We start from the raw sequence: 22761 nt of genomic DNA, 5'->3' as shown, positions 1-22761 counted from the left end.
GTCCAGTCATTCCCTCCATCTGGTCTCCACTGTGCCATCCTCAGTTCCTCACACCATGGATTTCAGGGGAGCCAGCAGGGGAGAAAGGACCTTGCTTCTATACAGGGCATCACCTCAAGGCGCAGGCTTGGTACAGCCAGTCACATGCACAGACCTCAAATGTTAAGCAGCCAGAAGGGCCTTTGCACAAGGGTTTTGTTTTTGTGGCTTAGAAAAGAATATGGTAATAAATAGTAAATAGCCCTTATACCATTCCAGCCTCAACAGCAAATGATTTAACCCATTCAGGATACTTCTTCCCCAGATTGTATATCCCTCAAGACAGTAACATTCCCAGAATTGCTGATCCCAAGTACAGGCCAAGGAAAAAACCTAGCTTTCCTTCGGCCTGCCTCCATGCAGGATAACAGCAACCAAGCATTCTGGCCCTCACTTGTCCTGCACAGTAAATCCACCCAGCAGATCCGCTTTAAACCATATGTACACGAAGGGTGTGGGGATCGTGGCTGGAGCCACACGTCCTGCCTCACAGGATGGACGCCCCATCTTTGCCTCTGGGGCTGCTCTTCCCTCCAGGTGGAGGAGCTGACAGCTCCTAAACAAATTCGCCCTTGGGCTTCTCAAACAGAGCTTCCTGGGGCAGTGACCCAGTCTGGAGCAAGACATCACCTCCTGGAACAAAGGTACTTACTCTGAAATAAGCCTTCCCCCGGAGCCCGCTGGAGTCAGGGAAGCGCTGCTGCAGCTGGGAGGTCATTCTTGAACTCACACACCAAGGATGAGTGTTCCGAAGTGCCTGTGGCAGGCGAAGGAAGGACCGGAGGAAGAGAAAACCTGGGAGCACTCGTGGAACAGAACAGACTTGGCTGCAAGCATGATTTGCCATAGCTGCTGCGGCGTGATCCACCGACCACGTTTACCAGGCAGTGGAGTTCAGCGTGGAGACAACTCCGAGTGCACCAAAACGCTGAGCACTTTTTGCCCGATTGCCCTTCCCAGAAGGAGAGAAATCATGGTTATAACTGATGTACGCCTTCTCGAAGAAATCCAACGCACTGGGACCAAGCCCCCTGATAATGCCCATTTTTGTTTATAACGTGCTTAAATTACACAAGTAGAAAAGTTATGCTTATTAATAGTTTAATGTATGAAGGAAACATCCAGATTTCTGAATATGAAGGTACATATCTCACATTAATTTAAGTCTACATAAAGTAGAGCCTCTATACTGACATATTGAAATTTACTTTCTGCTTAGCCATTTGTTATGTAAACAATTGTACATTTATTTGCCATTCTAAAACTTCAGGATCAAGTTTACATAATTTTGCTAAATTTCTGTGTTTGCTCAGAAGCAGTTTACAGTACTAAAACCAACCAGCCAAAGAACAGCTTCAACAGAAAGTTATGTCAGAAAAATAAAGAGGAAAGGAAAGAAGAAACGCTAACTAAGTTGAAACGTATGATGGTGGGGAATGGGCGGTCACAATGTTCACAGAAAAAGGTCAGTTAGTAAGTTCTTCTGCAAAAAGCCTACACACTTCAGTCAAGCACATCAGTAGAATGATCTGGGAGCACATAAACTGTTTCTGCCGTTTGTATTTTCCTCTGCAAAGAAAGGAATCCCAAGGCTAGCACGTTGATCCCACTCAGCCAAGCTGGTTCATATGCACGCTGTTCATGTGAGGTGTCCAAGTTCCAGTCCACACCTGAAACAGAGAGCTGGCTTTAACACCGTGCTTGACGCAGCCCAGGAGTCAAAACACCACACAGCAGCGCACGGGGCTTTCCCTACACCTCAGTAGAGCCCCGTGTTGGACATCGCAGTCAAACCTAGAAACATCACAGAATCACTTGGCTGGAAAAAACCTTCAAGATCAAAACCTCAAACCACACCGAGCTCCTCTCGGCACTTCTTTCACCCTGCTGTAATAAGGTGAAGAAAGAGCAAAATGGGGCTTTAACCTCTTCCGCCCTGGCCAAAGGTCCCTCTTTCTCTCCTTTTCTACTCAGTGCGAGGAAATACCGTCATGCAGCCTGCCTGCCCTTACGACAAAACACAAGAGAGACATCAATGCTATTACTGTCCCTGAGTTCCTCCTTCATAGCTCTGCTGATGTAATAAATATTTCACCATCCCACGGGAACAGTGTACACCTTCAGACCAGGGAGATAAGCACTCCCTCTAAATACGTCAGGCCCGCCACCAAGAGGAGTGAACACAGCTCTTGATAAACGCCTAATAATTTACAAGGGCAGTGTCTGGAGACTTCCACAGCAAGAGACCCTTTCTCCTCTTGGCCCTAGCAAGTACAAACCATCAAAAACTTGATTTCTGGTGCCTTGAACTACTTCCCTCCATACCAACACCCTCCACTATGGGGAAACCCAACTACAGCACAGCAAAGCCTTCCTCACTAAACCAGAAGCCACCTCGCAACAGTCACAAGCCACTTCAGAGCGCCTCTTTCCTGCACAGCCACCGCCTGCCAGCACTGGGAACTCTCTCAGCAGCTTAGATGGTTCCCAAGCGTGCAAAGTCCAGAAATATCTTTGTTTAATAATGGTATAACAGCTCACTGTATAATAAAAATAAACACAGGATATAATCCAGCGAGAGCTACTGCTGATCCATTACAAAATCAGCTGCTGGCTGAATAAGGACAAGAGGTTTAGGGGAATATAATCCCTGTTCCTAACCTATAGTTATGGGGCAAGCCTATAATCCAGGCAAGATCAGAGCAGTGCACAGAAGCGCTAGTTACTCCTCAGGCAGTGCAGACACCAGACCTTTCAGAGCCTGGAACAATCTTTCAGACCTAGCGCTGTGTTGGGGAAGGGAAAGCTGACCTGACAGCCAATAAAAGGCTCTCCTCTCAAAAGCAGATTGATTGTGCTTTACCCAAATGCAGAACTGCACAGACCAAAATCAGGATAATTTTGAGTAATGTGTGCAGTGTAAAGCTATCTTCACTAGCCAGACTTGCCCACAACACATCATCAAAAAGCTGACTTGCAGTAATTAAGCAGGTGTCTGCTTTGAGTAAAGAGGCAGCTTCTCTGAGCTCAGCTGGAAGCACAAGTCCCAACTCTCAAGCACAGCTATGCTCACAAAAGTAACCACAGCACCCTCCCTTGAACTGCTTTAACTTGGCGACAACAGCTGTTTCTCAGGACAGCCCGCGCATGCTTTTGGAGGGATGAATAATCTTCAGAAGCGGTGAGTAAGTACGTAAAGCCCCCGGTGCTGCAGTGAGGAAGAGGCTGTATCAGCTCCTTGGAAAGTCAAGCAGAAAAAAGCAGCACTAAACTCTTATTTCCATACATTCTAACAGCTAGGATCTCACCTTCCCCACACTGTTTAAGTTAAAATAAAATCGTAAACATAAAAAAGGAAAAATTACCGTCTGAGGCCCGTTATTTTCTGTGGAATTAGAAACCATCTTTATCAGCGAGTTCCAGGATGGGTCAGCAGCATGAGGCCCATTAAATATAGGGCCTCCAGTACCATCTGCGATGGGGGCTACAGGAGGAATCATTGCGTTCCCGTACACAGAAAAAGGCATACCCTGCGGGAAGGAAAAAGTGAGAATCAGTGTGGGTCCATAACACTGCTACTACTGCATGTGCACAATGACAGCGGGGAGGTTGTGTGACAGAAATTGTGTCTTAAAGCAGTCACGAAAGGCTTGACTTTTAAGAAAAACCTTTCTGTGCATATATTTCGATGAGTTATTTTGCACTAGTTCCAGGCTTCTGCCATACTGTGAGGGCAAGTTAGCATTTTAGCTCACGACACTCAACTGCAGAGCGAACAGCACCTCTGTGTCGTTCATCTGCCTCACACACTGACAGGGAAATCGCGCGGAACCGCACATGCCAAGCCCAGTAAGGTCATTACCCCGACTTTTGGGAAGTCCATGTATCCTGCAGGAACGGGCTGATGGAATGTACCGGAAGGCGTTACTATTCCCGTGCTGTCTCTCTCCATGGCCTGGTGCGAGAACACCCCTGGGTCCGACATGGGCCGGTGGATCATGTGGCTCCCCATTCCGCTGTGACACCAGTCCACTTTATCTAATGGCACAGAAGACACAGCAACAATGTTGTAACACCCGCTTTCCAGTCCAAACACCTGCCCACCGCAACATTTCTAAGTGGCATCTGCTCAGCTCCTGGTTCCTGTCCCTCTACACCTGCATCTGAGCTTGGTTGATGGAGAGCATCAGAAATGGCTCCTGCACATAGGGTTACTCCAGGGCAGGAACCCTGTGCCAGTGCACGGAGTTTGGGGCAGCTACGTGCACCCAAGCAGCACCTCTGCAGTTTGCCTTCGTTTGAGAAGGAGACCCGGCATCTGTACTACTGCTCCCTCCTCCAAACCCCTCAATTCCTTGTGCATTTGGTGCTGTGAGAGGGGTACGTATGCTAGAAAGGCAATTTTCTCCATTTCATTGCCACCATTTCTGAATTATCTAATGAACTAAGAGGCAGAGAGGTGCTTTTGAAAACCCAACCCAGCAAACGGCCAGTTACAGCCACGTGCTCGTGTTCTAATTACATGAATTCAGTAGAGGCAGCTTAGTATTGTCACTGCAGCTCAAACCAGACAGCCAGTTTTACAAGGAAAAACACGAGGAAATGATATTTGGAGGGTGGGAGAAGGAATATAGGAACATTCCCAAAGCCATCCTAACACTAAATAAAAGCAGAGCTAGTCCATTTCTGAAACAAATATCAAAATGCTGAAGTAACTGAATGATGTCAAAAGTAAGCAGCGTTCTGAAAACAGAGACAGCTCCAGTGGGCAACTTGTACATCAGAACAATGCAAAAAGAAAATATTCAGTTTCTAAGGCATTAATATTGAGTAGCCTGTTGCTACTCAGATGGCAAAAAGATCATTAGTGAGGTATAAAATGGTTTGGGTGCGTCCTGTCTACTGTGTATCTGGGAAAGAACCTAGGACCGTACACTCATCACAGGCAAGGCTTGTGCACAGTCTGTCTATTAAAACCTTAACCTGTTGGACTCCTCAGGCAAGCAGCGGAAGGTGCTCACCAGAGAGTTGTGAGGATCAGATTGGATAAAGCCCTGAGCAACCCAGTTCAATTTCTCAGCAAAACCCCTTCTGTGCCGGAGGCTGAGACGGCCTCCAGAGGTCCCACACAACATCATCTCAGGATTCCCCACCTCAGCCCAAGCAAAAAAAACCAAAACAAAACACAGCCAACCCCCAACTAAATAAAAAGAACAACTTGAAAAAAATCATCAGTCTCCTCTAAATTGCATCCAAGACTCCTGAAGTGTTTGCTGATGAGCGCCGTCCCATCAGTAACTTCAGTGTTATTAATGAGTTCTTGAATAGTGAATTCTCCGTGGCTACAGCAGAGCTGAGCGCACTGTGTTAGTAAAGAAAACACAGGCAATGCAAACTCAAAACCATGCACTGCAGGATCATCACCAGAAGAAGCCCTGCCTGGGCTCTGACTTAGAGTCTACTATTAACTCCTGTTGTACAAAATCATCTGTTTATCAACAGAAAGAAGGAATACTGTTGAAACATCTTCATTTCCCCTCTTCCCAAGTCAAACGATCCTTGCTCCGTTCATCCCCATAAACCCTGTGGTTTTATTTCCCCTGCTCTTTCTTGCTTTGAGTGACCAACCTTTCCAGCCTTTCCAGAACACCTGAGGTTTCCTAAGACCTTGTTAAAACACAGTTGAGTGGACAGGAAGGCAACAGAAGCCCCTGCTCCCACTCCTTTGGGACAAGCACTCCTATATTGTGAGGCACATGCTTCTGCATCACCCTCCAGCTCCAAAAGCAAGCTAGGAACACAAACTGGTGGCGCAAGGCCATCTATAAACCCTATGTACCTTGGCTGCCGCCTATGCCTTCGAAGGACCAGATCCCACTGTGTCCCACCGGAGCAGCTAAGTTGCTCCCGATAACAGATGGAGTAGAAGTTCCAGTTTGTCGAATACGCGCAGACCGTTCAGTCCCAATCGGAACAGGAACTTTTCTGTCCTGAGAAACATTGCTGGGTTTTTCTGATCCCAAGGACACAGCTGAAGGGGTGGGAGATGGCGCTCTTACTCCAGAAGACACTGACTGAGTGGGAGATTCTGCAAGGAGAGCAAGGAGCACACTTAGGAAAGGCAGCCAGACCCCCTCCAGTCACTACAAACCCCGCCTTTCACACCAAGCCAGGCATCAAACCAGAGAAACAGAGTTGTTCATGGCAGACTCGCACGGCAAACACGTGGGAACCGTTGGAACACTTGTACTTCCAAGATGAGTGAGACATTCACCACTGATTTGGGCTTTTAGATACAATGATTATCATGCCGTGTCAGCCCAGCTACCGGCCACGCACCACAACCAGTGGCAAAAGGTGGTTCAAAATACAAATTAAGCATTCCTGTGCATAATCAACAGAGAAGTTCAGGACTATATTCCAAAGCACAGCTGACATAAACCCATGGTGTAGAGGGTGTGAGTTTCTTTCTTCTTGATTTTTTCTTGCTCTGAGGGTGTTTTTGTTGGGTCTTTTTGTGTTTTGTTTCTAAATCCCAATTTGTTCTCTGTGTTTTTTTATTGTGGGCTTTGTTTTTCAGCATTTTAACCGGTAAAAGACTGATTTTTCCCTGAATAAGCCAGCACTCAACAGCTGATTTACTTTCTCGACAAAACACGATGCTGCACAGTCACACTCAATGGGCCAGAGATGGAGGAAGGCATCAGGCCCCTATATTGATACAGCAGCTTCTAAACCCTTTTCCCACTGACTAGAACTCACCGTTTGATGCTGATGAACATGGAGGCAACAAACTAAGTGGGGAAAAATGCTGTCTATTAAAATTAGCAGCTGCAGGCGCTCCGCCGAGAGGTGCCCCAGGCGCATAGATCTGACCTCCTGAGAGGTTCGAGGCAAAGTTACCCAGGTGCGTAGAAGAAGGTGTTACAGAAGCATAGGGTGAATCCATACTGACGATACCTGTGAGATAAACCGGCACAAGTGACTCCCAGGACTCCAAGAGCTCCGTGAAGAGGTTGCCCACACAAAAAAAGAAGCAAGAGGATAAGGCACATGAGCCCCTAGATCGAGTGGGAGGTGCCCCTGCCCATGGCAGAGGGTAGAACTGGATGGGCTCTGAGGTCCCTTCCAACCCAAACCATTCCGTGATTCTGTGATTCCACGACTTTTATCCAGCCCACTGGGAGTTGTTAGTGTTCTCCAAGGAGAGCAAAATAACTGACTCTGTTCTTCTAGCCCATGGAATTCGTGGCTGCACTAAAAGCTCAGTGGGATTATTGCAGGATACGAACACAATCATGGAATGGTTTGGGCTGGAAGGGACCTCAAAGCCCATCCAGTCCCACCCCCTGCCATGGGCAGGGACACCTCCCACTGGATCAGGGGCTCCAAGCCCCATCCAGCCTGGCCTTGGACACCTCCAGGGATGGGGCAGCCACCACTGCTCTGGGCAGCCCCGGCCAGGGCCTCCCCACCCTCACAGGAAAACATTCTGCTTAAGATCTCATCTCACTCTCCCTACTCTGAGCTTAAATCCATTCGCCCTCGCCCTATCACACAGAATCACAGAATAACCAGGTTGGAAGAGACCCACCGGATCATCGAGTCCAACCGTTCCTGTCCAACCTTTCCTATGAAACCGTTCCTATCCCTGCACTCTCTAATCCAGAGCCCCTCCCCAGCTTTCCTGGAGCCCCTTTCAGCATTGGAAGCTGCTCTAAATTCTCCCTGGAGCCTTCTCTTCTTCAGGCTGAACAACCCCAACTCTCTCAACCTGCGCTTGACTGGCAGGTGCTGCAGCCCTCAGAGCATCTTCGTGGCTCTGAGTTACGGGATTAAGAGACACAAACTGAACTGTGATTACAGGATCAGCAAAAACTACATTACAGCACCCCTTCACTTACCGTAAGTGACCACCAAAGCGGAGGCAGAAAGCATTACGTGTTCAAAACAGAAACCACGCAGCAGTCGTTAGCTAAGTGTATTCTGAAGGTGTGAACACAAACTACAGTCTTACCTGAGGGACTTGGAGCCGGCCTTTGTAATGGTGGCCTAAAACCCGGGGCTTTGGAAGTGTCAGACTGATGTAAAGGATCTGAATTTGGCAAGAATGAAGACTTTCCCGACAGCATGGATTCTGGAGTTGTCTGAGATGAGACGACGGAACCGCCCCAGAAGGCATGAGCAGACGTAGGGCTGTTCTCAAACAACGTACTGAAGGGCCCGAACGGTAAAGTCGCACTGAAATTGTTGCCCATGGGCTTGTTTGCTGGGTGGGCTGAACTCTGAGAAGCACTTTGTGTACTTAAGGTAGACGGAAGCTGCACTGACGAAGGAACACTGTGGGGCCTTTTGATGTGATTCACGTTGAGGACTGCGACAGGAGAGTTTTGCACAGGAGCTGGGTTCTTATGGACACTACTGGCTCCGTGGACAGGCGGTCTGATGGCCGGGGTTTCCATCTTCGCTGCGGGTTGAGAAGACCCCATCGAGGCCTGAGACATGGGATAGGTCATCGGGGCGTTTGTTGGACCCGCCACAGGAGCCGATGAGCTTGTCGCTGCTAAGTTCGGAGGCACAACCATTCGAGGATCTGGTGCAGGAACCTGAGGTTGCTGGAGAGGGGGTCTTGCCTCTTGCAGAGGAGCTCCCGGAGGCTGCTGATGAGCAGGGTGCACGGAGGAGCTGCCAGGACCAGAACTGGGCTGCCTACTGCTGGTCGAGCTGCTCGTTTCCACTGCTGGTGGACTACCCGCTTCCGGATCGGACGAAGGCGCGCCTTTATTTGGAGAGGTCGCTGTGCAGTCGGAAGGACTGCTTCTGGAAACACCTGCTGGCTGCGCAGGAGGAGAAGGAGATGACGGGGAAGATGCAGGGTAGTGTTCTTTGGCAGTAGGAATTGGATACGTGGCATTTGTCGGCGCTGTGCTCGAGTTACTTGCCGTGGTCGTCACCGTGGTCGTCGTGGCATTCGATGTCTTCACGACCGTGACGAAAAGCTGTCTTCTGACCGAAGGTGAGCTTGGACTGCCGTTTGCAGAAGAACCAGGCACGGTAGAAGCCACTGAGCTTGTTGTAGCTGTTGGACTAGTTGTCAAAGAGCTTGCTGAATTCACCTGAGAACCGCTGCTGTTCTGGCTGCTATGGCGAGGCACCATGTGAGGTTTCGGCGAGTTGGTAGCTCTTGCAGGGCTCAATGGCCTGACGGGAAACGGACCCCATGTGGACTGAGCTGGTGGGAAGGTACCTCCGAAGTGCGTCATGGGCAACCGAGGCGGACGGATCTGCTGGAAAGTCTGAGCAGCAAGCAAAGCGTGTGCAAACTGCGGAGGAGGATATGCTAATGGAAGAGAAACCTGGAAACCGGGCCGCACGTTATTCACTGGGTTCTTAATGTTTTTGTGAGTGGATGCTGAAGAAATTGCAGGCACAGAGAGTGCGGAGGCAGTCTGAGATGTCGACGAAGCAGCTACAGTGGTCACTTTGATGCCCATGAGGGAACTGTTAGCAGCTGTAGTGGTGGCAGGTGCTGATGACCCTATCTTGGAATTGGTGGCCGAGCTTTTCAAGCGGTTCTTTGGAATAAGTTCATCGATTTCCTTATCTGGATCCTTAATGAGAGCATTGATCAACTGCGTGGCCTGTCTGGTGGATTCTGTGCCACCCCTAGAAAAAGGCAGGAAGGGAAAACACAAAGTGCTGCATCTAAAGCATTCACATATGTTATTGCCAAGTACCTCCAACCCATCATCCAGCTGCCTTCCATCATGCTAACACAGACAGAACTTTACCCTCTAACTGAAGAGTGAGCCAGGCCACGTTCTTGCTGCTGACAATTACTGAAGCAGCTCAAGCTGAAAACGCTAATTGTCAAAACCCCCACATGGTTAAGAGGTTCCCTTCCCTAACTACAGAACCCTAATGTTTATGCTCCACCTTAGCTCAAAAGTCTCCTTTTGTACAAATGCAACAGTTGTTCTTGGTTTCCCCACCCTATTCACCTCCCCTGCCTCAAAGAACCGTCTCAAAGCCACCTTTCAAGGTACAATGCGGTCAAGCCCTCCCATTTTTCTGTACCGAGAAATGTTTTCCAACTAAAATCCCCACAGGAACAAGCAAATGGAGCAGGCCACTTACCTTATTGTTATTATCCTGTCTCCAGTTTTGTCCTTCTGTTTGTCAATGTCTATGTGAGCTCCCGTGCACTCGCGGATCGCATTGATGTTACATCCTCCTCTGCCGATGACTCTGGAAATCACAGTTGATGGAACAGAAACCTTCTTGGATCTGGAGAAAAGAGGAAACAATATCACTTCAAGTGGGCAAGCTAGTCAAAACAATGTTACAATCCATGAGATTCAGCATTTCTGTGATATCTGTTGGGTCCACTAAGACGATCAGTCAGCAATCCCAGAGAGGGCTACACCAGACAAAACATTCTGAAGGAGAACATCAACAAGGGGAGTTTGAGGAACGTTCTGCTTACCTTCTTACAACTTCCTTCCATCCTTCTTCTCTCTTCTGACCACGTTTAGGACTAGCAATGGTTAGCTTTCCGTTTGGAGAAGAAAGGGGAGAAGGAGCAGACTTTGTGCAAGTAGACAAGGAATTACTCGTCACTTCACTGATGACTTCAGACAACCTTTAGAAGGAATTAAATACTGTCATTAGGCAGTGGGAAAAAAAGGCAGGATAACTTGAATTCCACCCATTTTCCAGCCCCCTAAACCTATTTTTCTCTTCTGGCATGAAAGCACCATATTATGGAGAAGTTGCTGAAGTTGGGCTGCTTAAATCTCAAAAGAGCCCAACACTTCTCTAACTCCAGACCCACAACTACGGTTCTTGGTTCAGAACCTGAGTTCAAGTTCCCACTGCATCAACATTTACACTCCTACACGCTGCAGCAAGGACACGCTGCCTCGTCCACTTCCTGAAAACTTGAGAAGGCAAGTCCACGCAGACAAGGACACAGCATTAAAGCATGGGGCAACCACCAGCCCAACGTGGCAAGCGTGGCCACAGCGACTCACTTTATGGATGACTTGCCAGGAACTGCTTTCCTCTCATCCTTCGGACAAGTGACAAGAACAGAGGGTTGCTTTTTGTTGCTCTGTGTGTTGGTAACGGCTGTGGAAGAATGATTGTCACTCTTGTGGCTGCTGTTGCTATTGCTGCTTTCGTCGCTACAGCTGGAAATCCTCATGTTGTCGCTATCGCCGCTTTCACTGGTACTGCTGCTCTTGGACTCGCCGTTCACTTTCTCTGGCTGGCTATAGGAAATCGGGAGCTGATCATCAAATATAATCTGGACGTTATCAGGGGTGACTTTGTTTTTCCTGTTTTTCCTTTTGGAGCTCGTTGTGGTGATGGTATTATTCCTCTTCCCGTGGGAACCTGCTAATGTGGTCCAGGTTGCAGAAATACCTATGGTGGTTGTAGTGGTCGCACTGGGAGGCTCCATGAGGACCTCTGGTTCATCTGATGGAAGAGTACAAAAACAGCAGTGATTTAACTGGCCTGAGGAAGCTTGTGAGGACATCTGTAAAGCTATTCTGCATGTCAAACCATGGAGCGAGCCGCTGTGCTGGTTTATGCTAACTCAGATATGAATGGCATTCGTTTCCTGGAACAAATGCAGAAACTATTTAACAAATGTAAAACGGCATTCAGACACAGAAAGAGAAATGCAAGCAATCAGGGGACACAGACAAGCGTATGAAAGAACATTAAAACACTGCATGTCCTCCCTTTCCTTCAGCATATCAGAGAAAGGGAAATCCATTTCTCAGACTTGTAGAATCATGGAATGGTTTGGGCTGGAAGAGACCTCAAAGCCCATCCAGTGCCACCCCCTGCCATGGGCAGGGACACCTCCCACTGGATCAGGGGCTCCAAGCCCCATCCAGCCTGGCCTTGAACCCCTCCAGGGACGGGGCAGCCACAGCCTGTCTGGGCAGCCTGGGCCAGGGCCTTCTCACCTTCATCGTGAAGAATTCCTTCCTAATCTAAATCTTCCTCCTTCCAGTTTACAGCCACTCCCCCTCATCCTGTCACTCCAGGCCCTTGTAAAAAGTCCCTCCTCAGGTCTCCTGGAGCCCTTTTCAGTACTGGAGACTCAACTCTAAGGTGCCCCCAGAGCTTTCTCTGCTCCAGGCTGAACAACCCCAAGCCTCAGCCTGTCCTCACAGCAGAGGTGCTCCAGCCCTCACATCACCTCCGTGGCCTCCTCTGGACCTGCTCCAACAGCTCCATATCCTCCTTATGTTGGGGATTCCAGAACACGACATACAACTCAAGATACGGAATAGGCAGTTTCCCATGGGTAAGGAGAGAATGAGACAGGTTTGGAATTTTCACGCTGCCATTTTTTCAGCTAACTTATCATCATTCTGTTTGAGAGCTGAAAATAGTGTTTGACTATTGTCAACAAGTCTGTGGACTTCTGTCAACAAAGTGTTGTGACCCAGAAGAAAACACCCAATCCAAAACTACCCCCATGACGATGTGAACATGAAACTACTCCCCCTGAGGCTGCTGAAAGCAGAACCTTGCAGCAGCAAGACACCAAAAGAGCCATCACAGTAATCCATGGGCTTAACGGAACAGGTAAACAAAGGGAAAGCTCAGCAGGGCATGAGAAAGCCCGTAGCCCTGCCCAGAACAGCCATTTTTAATACTGGGCATAAAATCAAGGCCATGTTTCATAAATAAGGCAAATACTTTAAATCACCTTCAGCTTTTAGCTTCTCTTTCTCCTGAGCAGCCTGCAGTTCAAAGTTCTCTTTATTTTTTGCTTCAATTTCTTCAAGTTTCCGCCTTTGTTCTTCTTTCTTCTTCCTTCTCTTTTCCTTTCTTTTCTCTCTCTTGGCAGCCAGAGCCAGTCTCCTGCTTTCTTCCCTTAGCTGCAAGCCAAGCACACGGAATAAGATTACAAGACGGCCCATGAGCTCCAAGAACAGCAAATGCTTCCTATTTCCCAGGAAGCTGCACTTCCATTTCAGACTAACAGTATTTATTAAACAAAAGCTAAACTCCTGATGATCCGTATTTTCATGCATTTACTTCTTCCAGACTCTTTGCTCATGTTAACAGAGGGTCAGTGCAGAAGCAGAGGACAGACACCAGAGTTTTCTAAGACTCACTGTCAGGATTCCGGGGACTAACCTTGTGTGTCTCACGAGCACAGGCCAAACAACAACCATCTCCCTTTTCCCTTTCAAAGATCAGAGCATGAGATGGTTTCAGCCAGCTTGGCTGTAAAGCACACGCTCATGTGACGCTCTACTCAGATTTTTTCCATCACATTTCTACCATAATATTATTGTTTCTAGTAACATTATTACTGTATTTTTTAATATTTAGGTCACAACACAGGGTTCAGACCTAAAATCCACGAAGTGGCTGGGAAAAGCCCATCTATCGTGCATTTGACAAAGGACTACAGTCAGAAATTCTTCTTTTGGTGCAACATTATTCCAGAGGAAACAGTTACAGTGGAGATTCTTGATCCAATTTCTTTGAGTAACAGTCAAAGATCAGAGATGATCTGAACAAGAAGCAGCTCAGCTCTAGACACCACACGTACAGTAATTACGCATACTTTCACCAATCTTTTATATTTAAGGAAGGTGAAAGTGGAATTCTATCCATTAAATGTTCACAGCTTTCAACTTGCCTTCTCCAAGTCCAGTTCTTCTAAAAGAATGCTTGCATTTTTGTTGGCTTCAGCAGCCTGTCTGTCTTTGGCTTGAACGATGGATTCCATACACAGGTGGCACTTCTTGAGCATCTCCTGAAATGACAACACGCGTCAGCCTTGTGTTTGAAGAAGTAACACCGCACGTGTTGGACTGTGTGATCTCAAGCTCACACCTGTAATTTAACACCAGCTGCACAGGAGCAAAAGTGTTTAAATGTGCAGAGTGCATCATAGAAGCAGAGAAGGGTCACAGCCACAAGACACCCCCCAATTTAAACACTGGCTCTCCTTCAGCCCCAACGTGCTGATTACAGCCTGATGCCCCAGAACGATGACAACTGCACTGCGGTGGCTCAGTGCAAAGACACAGCATTATGACCATGTTTCTGCAGCGGTTGCTACTCTCAGTTCTCTTACTACAGAATAGTTTGTGCCCTGTTCATCTGGCTGGAAGACAAACGAAATGAACCCGAACCCCTACAGGAAGAGCAGCAGCCCCCTTACAAGGCTGCAAGAAGCCACTTTACTGTCAATTACATTTTCTATCTTCTTTCTAGTATGAATTTGTTTATAGGGTTGTGAACCTTCACACTTAGGCTCAATCCATACTCCTAGCAGAGGTTCCGTCTCTTACCTCCACCCCACTGGAAAAGACCCCATAAATTCAGTACACCTCACTCAACAGGGAGGATTGCAGAGCAGATGGGTGTAACAACTGGGGAAGCACTTGAAAATAAGCCTGGATAATCAATATAAGAAACAACGGCACCTTTACTCCTGTTCTAAGCACCAAGGTGCACAAAGTTACGGTGGCTGTGTGTTGCCTTTTTGAAAGCCCCACAGGACTCATCATCTGTCTGAACGCCGGTGTGCCAGGAAGCTACAGACTGTTCACAACAGCGACTCTAGAGCTGTGTCGCAGCACTATTCCATCTCCAGTGTTTCCTCCCTCACAATCTTACCTTATCAGTAATGGTTGCTATGTATCTCATGCATTCCGAGTCTGAGGGGAACTGGTTCACCTCTTTCACCAGGTACCGCACCACCTTTACATGACCCTGGAAAAGACATTTCAAGGACGATATTTATGTCAGACCAGCTGCTTCTGGTTTGCTAAGAAACACACTTTTAGCCCAAACACTCACTGCAATATATTTATTTTCAGCTCTTTCAAACAATACTCCCAACACTTGCTTTGTTATCTGGATCTTTACTAACTCCTAAAGGAGCAAGGGATGTTACTGGGCATTTATAACAAAGGGCACAAGCAATTACTGTGCCTGCTGTCAACTCATCCTTACTCTGGCCACACCTTCACACCTCTCTGCCTTTTGTCTTGGTACTTTTCAGATGCCCAGCTCTGGCAACTGAGCAGCTGCCACTTTTCAAGTACTGCAGCATTGGGACCACAACTTCTTGCTGGCAATAATTCTCTCAGGAGTCACATCGGGCTAAACCTTCACTTGTTTCAGCAAAAGGACACATCCGCTCTTACATAAAAAAATGCCAATCCATTTCCTCCCAGCTCTATCCCACATTCTCTTCTGCACACATACACAGTGATTTTCACCTCTCAGGCCCAGGAGAACCAGTGTCAGTGAAATGCCTACAAAGCAAATTTCTATTAGGATTAAACACAGATATTATAAAGGTGACATACATACCCATTTTTGCACATTTGATGCCGATTTTTAAAATTAGTTGATATCTTTTTCAATATGTACTTTCTGTCAGTTCTGCTATAAATACAACAGCTGTGTAGGGACGATGGAGACAATACTAGCTAAGACCGAAGCTGAACTTTGCATCCTACCTTTCGAAAGGCTGCCATAAGAGGAGTTATTTTCCTGTTATCAGCAGCATCCACATCAGCACCAGCTTGCACCAACAGCTGGACAACGTCTAGGTGCCCTCCATTTGCTGCCAGCCACAGTGGAGTATTCCCCTTCTTGTTCCGCACGTCGATGTGAGCTCCTCTACAAAAGCAAACACCTTCTGTCGTAAAACTGGGCATGCAACAACGGGGTAAAATTCAATACTTATTATTACATCAAACAAAGCATTTGCAGAGTGCTTCAGCTTCCAAAGTTCTACTGTTCTTTCTTCTGATGCTGTCAAGAGCTTCAACTTAGCTAAACCCACTGGTGATACTCTAAATCATGCTGTTTGTCAGCTGTGTCTGAAGCTTCTCTCATTACTGCATGAGCTCTCACCCAACACACTGTATTCCTCACCAGCTCACTCAATACAACCTGCGACATCTTAAGTGCAAGCCGATAACTTGTGCCACCACTTAGAAAACAACACATCCAACAGCTACCCAGAAACGTATTTACACTAGAGTGTGTGGCCATCAACCTAGACACCAGAAAAGATCAACATCTATGTTTTGTGTGCATCTTCTCTTGGTTAGCACCCTGATCCAGTGGGAGGTGTCCCTGCCCACCGCAGGGCTTGGAGCTGGATAGGCTTTGAGGTCCCTTCCAGGCTGAACCATTCCATGATTTACAATCCTATAATTTAAGGGCTTAACACTGCCACGTAAATTGTCCGTGTGCTGGGATTGAGGACCATGTATGTAAACTTTACAGGAAATTGCTTATTTCTAACATCCACGATTCTGGAAAAACGGAATTAATCCATTTGGACAAGAGCAAGCACTCTAAGACCTAGAACTCAATTTGATCATTTCTAATCAATAAAAATAGATAGTGCTGGTCAACAGACACAGTCCCATTTCCTGCCCTGTGGTGAACATTAGGAAATACTGCACCACATTGGGAAAAGGCAGTGGCAGTCAAGTCACAGGCAAGGTGTTTGCTCTCAAGCTGCACACTCGCACATGCAGTACCTGCTAATGAGAAGCTCACAGAACTTGTAATGCCCTTTGTCTGCTGCAATGGTTAAAGCCGTATCTCTCGAGGAAGGTACTGGAGGAGCATTCACATCGGCACCTTTGTCCAGCAGCACTCTGCCCACTTCTGCATATCCACCAGAAGCCGCTTCCATTAACGGTGTGAGACCAGTCTGAAGGAAGCAAGAAAAACAAGCCATCAGCTGGGGGGTGGGATGTGTGTTTTACTTAAGTCAGGATTTATTTCAATTGCCACCACCCTATGTCTAGTGCTGGCGTATGTAGTCCAGTTTCCTAACAGCTAAGCAACACTTTGAAGGCAAGCTCACCTCCAGATACCTGGAGAAGAGCCTCCACCCGGCAGCACAGTGCTGAGAGGGAATCAAAGCCCACAGCTTTCAAAACTAACCCAACCAACCCTGTTCGATGAGGACCACCAGCATTAAATCCCATAAAGTGCTCATGTTGTTATACAGATGATACAGATCTTATTTCCTACCTTCATTATGAGATCCTACAAAGCAACACCCAGAAAGCACCTGGCTAAGTCAAGGGGACACTTTACGTCAGCAAGAGGAACACCTAGTGGCAATCAGCACTGCATGGGTCCTTCTGTGCTCCGCTGTGGCAGCCATCAAGTACAGGGGAAATGCAGAATACAAAGCCACACTTGTCACAAGTCTCTTTCTTCTCTCCTTCAATATTCTAGCCACTTCTCTAGTCAACAGCCTTTCCTCCCATTTAAAGAGTTGAAGGCAACTGACAGACTCAAGAACACACAACCCTTGTAATTCTGCATCACCACGGTGGATATGAGCAGCCGGACAGGTAGATTAGACCATGGGCACAGCTAGGCCAGGATTCTAGCTGATTTTTCAAGAAATAGAAGGACTTAATGCATACTAGGTTAATGGATTGCTGTTCTTATGCTTGTCAGCACCTGGAGACTAATTAAGCTTTGGAAGAAACTGTTTTTTGATGAATCCCCCAGATACCAGCGCTTCAGTGCAGCCATCGCTTTTCTTTACAACATATGGTTCATCTCAGGCAACTGAACTAGAAGTCAACATGCACACGAGGCCGGAACATCATCGGATGACCCCAGAGGAGTGGCGACTAACGAGCATTGCTTTCTGGAGATGTACTCAGCTCCTCACCTTAGCTCTATGCTCCACATTGGCTTTCCTGTCAAGCAGCAGGCTAACCACCTCGGTTCTCCCTTGGAAACAAGCCAGGGTCAGTGCGGTGTTCCTGTTGGTCTCTATCTGGGCATTGATGTCGGAGCCCATGTCCAGTAAGAGCTTGACAGCAGCAGTGTGCCCATTCATGGCTGCCAGCATTAAGGGAGAAATGCCCAATTTGCTACCAGTTCTGCAAGAGAAAAAGAAAAAAGTTCACTCTTTAAATCATAATCCCATTCCTGAAGTGACTTCAATCAAACCACTGAAGGTGGAGGACTTATCAAAGACGGAAAAATAATCTATGCAACTACTGTTACTAAAACTACGAGACGTTCTCCATAGTAGCATTGCTTAGGACACACATTCCTACCTAGAGATACTATGCAGGATGCCTTTAATTGCTCTAAGTTTAAAGACATCACTTACAAGTAGTATAACTTTAGTTAGTACTTTTCATTTGCTTTGTGCACTGCACAGCTGAGCTGTTTTCTACCTCCCAATGGATGCAAAAGCATGCACACACACACACATACACACACAAAAAGCTCTCCTTAAGCCACACAGAGAAAACAAAGGGATAAACACACACACACACGCGTGCTTTCTTCATGTAACCCAGAGCTTATTTCAATCCAGCAGGTCTAACAGAGCAAAAAAAGGATTTCTGTCTTTGACAGAGATGACTGACTGTATGATACAGGAAAGAAGTTAACTTCCATCTCCCTTGATCTATTTGTTCAGAGAGAATTAGAAACACACAGTCAAAACCTTTAATTTCCTACTTAATATGCAAGAAGCCTCCTAAAAATTAAGCACTACGTTGGTTGTGATCATGGAAGGGTAGCAACATTTTGTCCCACACAGCAGTTGTCAAGAAATCCTTCTGGAAAGGGTGAAAGCTCAGAACACTGCAGAAACCGTGAGAGAATGAATAAAACCAGAACTTGCCTGGAATTTATTTCTGCCCCAGCATTTAGCAGAATCTTGATAATGTTGACGTAGCCACCAGAAGCAGCGAGGCTTAAAGGTGTGTAATCGGAGACATTCCGGTGCTCTTTGTTTGCCCCTCGAGCTAGCAGCAATTCCACCACCTGCAGTGGTTGAAGAAACAACATCTGGTTTTCTCCCCAACTTGCAAACTCAAACAGGGCAAATGTTCCTGAAGCCTCAATACACCATCAACCTCTTCCAACAGTGAGAAAGCCGTTCCATGCAGTTGCTTCCCTGTACTCCTTGCCTCTAAAAGCAGAAGAGGCTACAACTATGCCTTTAAAGCCACTGTAATACTTCCTTTAAAAATCACTCCTGATAGCTCATTAGCATGCTTAAACCATTCACTGATTGTACAATGAAGTGAGACAAAAACGAGGGCTTTTTATCACGAAATGATCATTTCAGCCACTTTTAGATTGCCAAACCCAGAGTTTCAGTCTGAATACAGTACAAAGAGTACTCCTGCTTTCTGTCCTCTTCCATTTTAAAGCTCAGTTCACCATTAATTTAAAAACTCGTCCACAACCCAAAGCTGAGTGGTAAACCAGAAAGCACTGCATGTTTTTTGGTTGTTTTCTCTGTTCACACCTCTGCCCGGAAGGGTGTGTTGACAGCAATCTGGTGCGAGAGCCATTAGAGAAATTAACGTTTGCATCCCTTGCTGGTTTTCTCTGTCCATTAACAAAACCAGCATTTCTTACATTTACTATTCCTTCCTTACACATTCCATTTACAGCCCAAGCAATTCGCAGCATTCCCTGTTCCAAACGAAGTTTACATTCTGTGATGAGATTTCTGCATGAAGCTTGACAAGAAAACCAACTGTTCAGCAATGTAAAAACCGAATGGAGCGCTAAGGTGAAAACTCACTGCCTCACCTCCAGTGCCACGTTTAATTAGCTCCGTGTTTGGATTTTATGCTTAAAGCTTATTTAGATTTGACCTATGCAACAGCAGCTGAGGGCTTTTCGATGAGGATGCTTTCCCTTCAAGTCACAGGACAGACACAGCCAAACACAAAACTGGGGCAGGAGGGCATCCCAACATCATCACTAGTGCCCAAAGCTAACGTGTTCCCATCTTCTTTCTCCAAAACCATGGAAGAAAACGTTTATCTCCAGGGAACGCTGTTTGAGAAGCACGTCTCAACCTCAAAAAACATAAGCATTAATTCAGCATTGCTGTACGGGGCTGCTGGTCTCAACGGCTGCAGGAACAGCCTGGCTGAAAAGCTGCCTTTCCCTTCCCCCAAGCACATGATTGTCACTGTGGCTCAGCCCCACTGCCCAAATTCTTCTGACAGCACTAAAAACAGGCCAGGAGAGCTACAAGTTTTCAGCAAGACCTTCCCTAGGGAAGTCACCACCTTTCAAATGCCACAGAATGCCTTGGGAAGTGGTGTCTCCAACCCCATTAATTCCCAGGTGATGAAATAATCAGGTCACAGAGGAAGGTGATCTTGCACAAGATCATCCAGCTTCCACTGGAACAACCCAAACAGCAGAAGCACTAATAGAATTATATGCTGAAGGTTTGTAGTAACCATGAGAAGAAATCAAAACGCTGATTTCACAATGAAGTTAGAGACTAGAGTGTTTCATTTAACATTCCAAACGACCTCCCCTACATTTACTTTTGATCAATCATTTGAAAAGTGGGTTTTGTGTTTCAATCAGAGACACTGGAGCCATCTGGAGCACTCTGATATCCCATGGCCTAGACAGAATCCACTGGAAAGACTTCTTGGCTCACATCAGGAACTGATCTGTGCTGAACTCCAGCTTCTAAACAACACTCGTCACCTTCACTTTCCTAACTACATCTAATTAGCCTGGTAAAAGCCCCATAATGAGCCACTAGCAATTACAGTCATGAAGTCATCTGCACAGCACTGGTCCCTCTTATAGAAAATCGAAAAGCAACCTATATATAATTTGGAAAACGTGAAGCTCTTCGCATCCTCTTACAAAAACAATGTGTTGAAACAGAGCAGCGAGTTAAGGTACTGTAACTTCTATAAGACCACTTTAGTATAACTGACATGGTGAGCGATGTACACCCTGCTTTTGAAGACACAAGTTGTACTTCACCTCTTGTCTCCCTCCTGAACAAGCCAAAGACAAGGGAGTGTCCTTGGTTCTCTCAGACTGGGCTTCAATATCAGCTCCGTTATCCAGCAAGATCTCAACCACACCCACGTGGCCGGCTGTAGCAGCCAAAATAAGAGGAGTAAACCCTGAAATGAAAAAGCATGTTTGACAAGTCCACATTCATAGTTAAGTGACACCAGTTAAATCAGCAGAGGAGCAGGCTCAAAACTTTGAGTTAAGACCATGCTCACTGCGTATTTATTGAGATACACTGGAAAACTGGAGTGGGTCTGGACTGCCACAGCGAGGTACTCACCTTTCTTGTCCCGGTGTTCAATGTTGGCTCCTCTCTCCAGCAGTGTTTGCACCAGCTCCTCGTGGCCACCAGCACAGGCAAGAGTCAGCGCTGTGTCATGATTACTCTCAGTCTGAAGGAAGCAGACATGACAGACACAACAAGGTAAGTATTTCCTTTTCCAAGCACAATTCTTGTTACGTTGCATATCAGCCCAAGCGCAACTACGACAAAATCAAGAGCTTATATAAACCCAAGACACTGCTACAGGTGACCTTATGGTTCCCTCTGTGTTCAAGCTGTTAACAGGATTCTGCTGCTCAGGTGAGCTCTGTCAGGGACTTCAGAACAACTCCTGGGACAACTGAGAGTCCTCATGAGCCCAGGTTTCATCTGTGTTTTGCGATCTAGATCAACTTCTCTACCACTGCCCAACTATGCCCTTCGGACTGCGTGACAAAGGCAAAAATGCTACCTTTAATTCTTAACCTTCCAGTCAAACTAAAGGAGGGGAAATCCCCAATCTCATCACTATGGTTGCCAAAGCCTCTGAACAGCAGAAATCAGCTGCAGCAAGTCCACAACTCACAGTCATTGAACAAAACAACTGAAAATGTACCAAAGCCTTTGAGCTTATGCTCTCCTTTCAAGTTGTTTCCTTCTGGAGCATTCACGCATTGTCTCCTAGTGAGCGTTTCTGGTAGCAGATAGTTCTGAGCAGCAGCATGGAGCCCTCAGCACTTTGGTTCTGCCTAGTGAACACTTACAATGAATCAACGTGCACTTCATTTCTTTGTGGTACCGCCCATGTGAATAACCACCATCCTATCTGAAAGAGCAACTGAGATACGGCGAGGACCATGGCACTGTTACAGCACAGAGACTCACTACAATGACATCTCGCTCTTCTTAAACACCAAAACAATGAAACCCCCGACATTTCTTAGCTACTATGAGAACTTAGTTTCATTCTATTCTGACCCAGGGCAGCTGGCAACTTATCACAATGTTGATGTGCTGTCTACCATTAATGGTGAGGTTTGCCATAATGCAGGTTATGGCAAACAGTCCTGGAAGTGGTCGCAGTAGAATCCAAGCAGCTGAAGCAGCCAAGTCTGCTTTGCCAGAGGTCTCCCCTTTTCTCCACAACAACCTCATGCCTTTCCTCCCCTCCACACCTCATCCACGCTAGGTACGGTCCAGAGCTCTGCACATACGTATGCTAGTTTGTATAGGCAGGCTATTTTTTCAGATGGCCAGCAAGTGAATACACAACAGCCCTTTTTAGAACTACTTTCATTACAGAAATGCCTTTTCTTTAGCTTGTGTTATTTCCTCCTGTTAAAACCTGCGTAAGTTATTAGTTTCAACACTTCTGTGAAGTTGGGTGATCACTGGCCAAGAACTTCAAGTGCAACCAGAAAAAACAGTGTGTACCACTTTAGGGTTTATTTATCTCTGATGATACCAGGACAGAAAAACATTTCATTTCTGTGGGAAGACAACCTCGCTGCTTATAATAATGGTTCCAACAACACAGAAATATTAAATACAAGTGTTGAGCCATTCAAAGCGATTCTGTGAAAAACCTCCTGTTTTATTCAGCG

The 22761-nt window shown here is 46.6% G+C and overlaps 1 protein-coding gene across 5 annotated transcripts in view; it reads right to left on the bottom strand.

Moving 5' to 3' along the window:
• Positions 1–1111: 1111 nt before the first annotated feature.
• Positions 1112–22761, bottom strand: part of ANKRD17 (ankyrin repeat domain 17) — a 90174-nt gene continuing 68524 nt past the window's right edge. For 3 of the 5 annotated variants that reach the window (XM_069855001.1, XM_069855002.1, XM_069855000.1), the window contains 18 exons: positions 21176–21287; positions 20860–21005; positions 18725–18867; positions 17753–17966; positions 16593–16768; positions 15555–15717; positions 14704–14799; positions 13718–13834; positions 12773–12944; positions 11073–11520; positions 10526–10681; positions 10177–10326; positions 8057–9705; positions 6802–6999; positions 5879–6127; positions 3902–4077; positions 3405–3569; positions 1113–1709 (listed from right to left, as the gene is read on the bottom strand). In XM_069855001.1, the coding sequence (XP_069711102.1) occupies positions 1650–1709; positions 3405–3569; positions 3902–4077; positions 5879–6127; positions 6802–6999; positions 8057–9705; positions 10177–10326; positions 10526–10681; positions 11073–11520; positions 12773–12944; positions 13718–13834; positions 14704–14799; positions 15555–15717; positions 16593–16768; positions 17753–17966; positions 18725–18867; positions 20860–21005; positions 21176–21287 (4590 nt within the window). In that variant the 3' untranslated portion in view covers positions 1113–1649. Of the gene's footprint in view, positions 1710–3404; positions 3570–3901; positions 4078–5878; positions 6128–6801; positions 7000–8056; positions 9706–10176; positions 10327–10525; positions 10682–11072; positions 11521–12772; positions 12945–13717; positions 13835–14703; positions 14800–15554; positions 15718–16592; positions 16769–17752; positions 17967–18724; positions 18868–20859; positions 21006–21175; positions 21288–22761 lie in introns of all 5 variants that reach the window. The other 2 variants (XM_069854998.1, XM_069854999.1) reach the window with 1 other exon arrangement.

The sequence above is a fragment of the Phaenicophaeus curvirostris genome, chromosome 4, assembly GCF_032191515.1.
Source record: "Phaenicophaeus curvirostris isolate KB17595 chromosome 4, BPBGC_Pcur_1.0, whole genome shotgun sequence".
Taxonomy (NCBI): Eukaryota; Metazoa; Chordata; class Aves; order Cuculiformes; family Cuculidae; genus Phaenicophaeus; species Phaenicophaeus curvirostris.
This window is presented reverse-complemented; position numbering and strand designations above follow the sequence as displayed.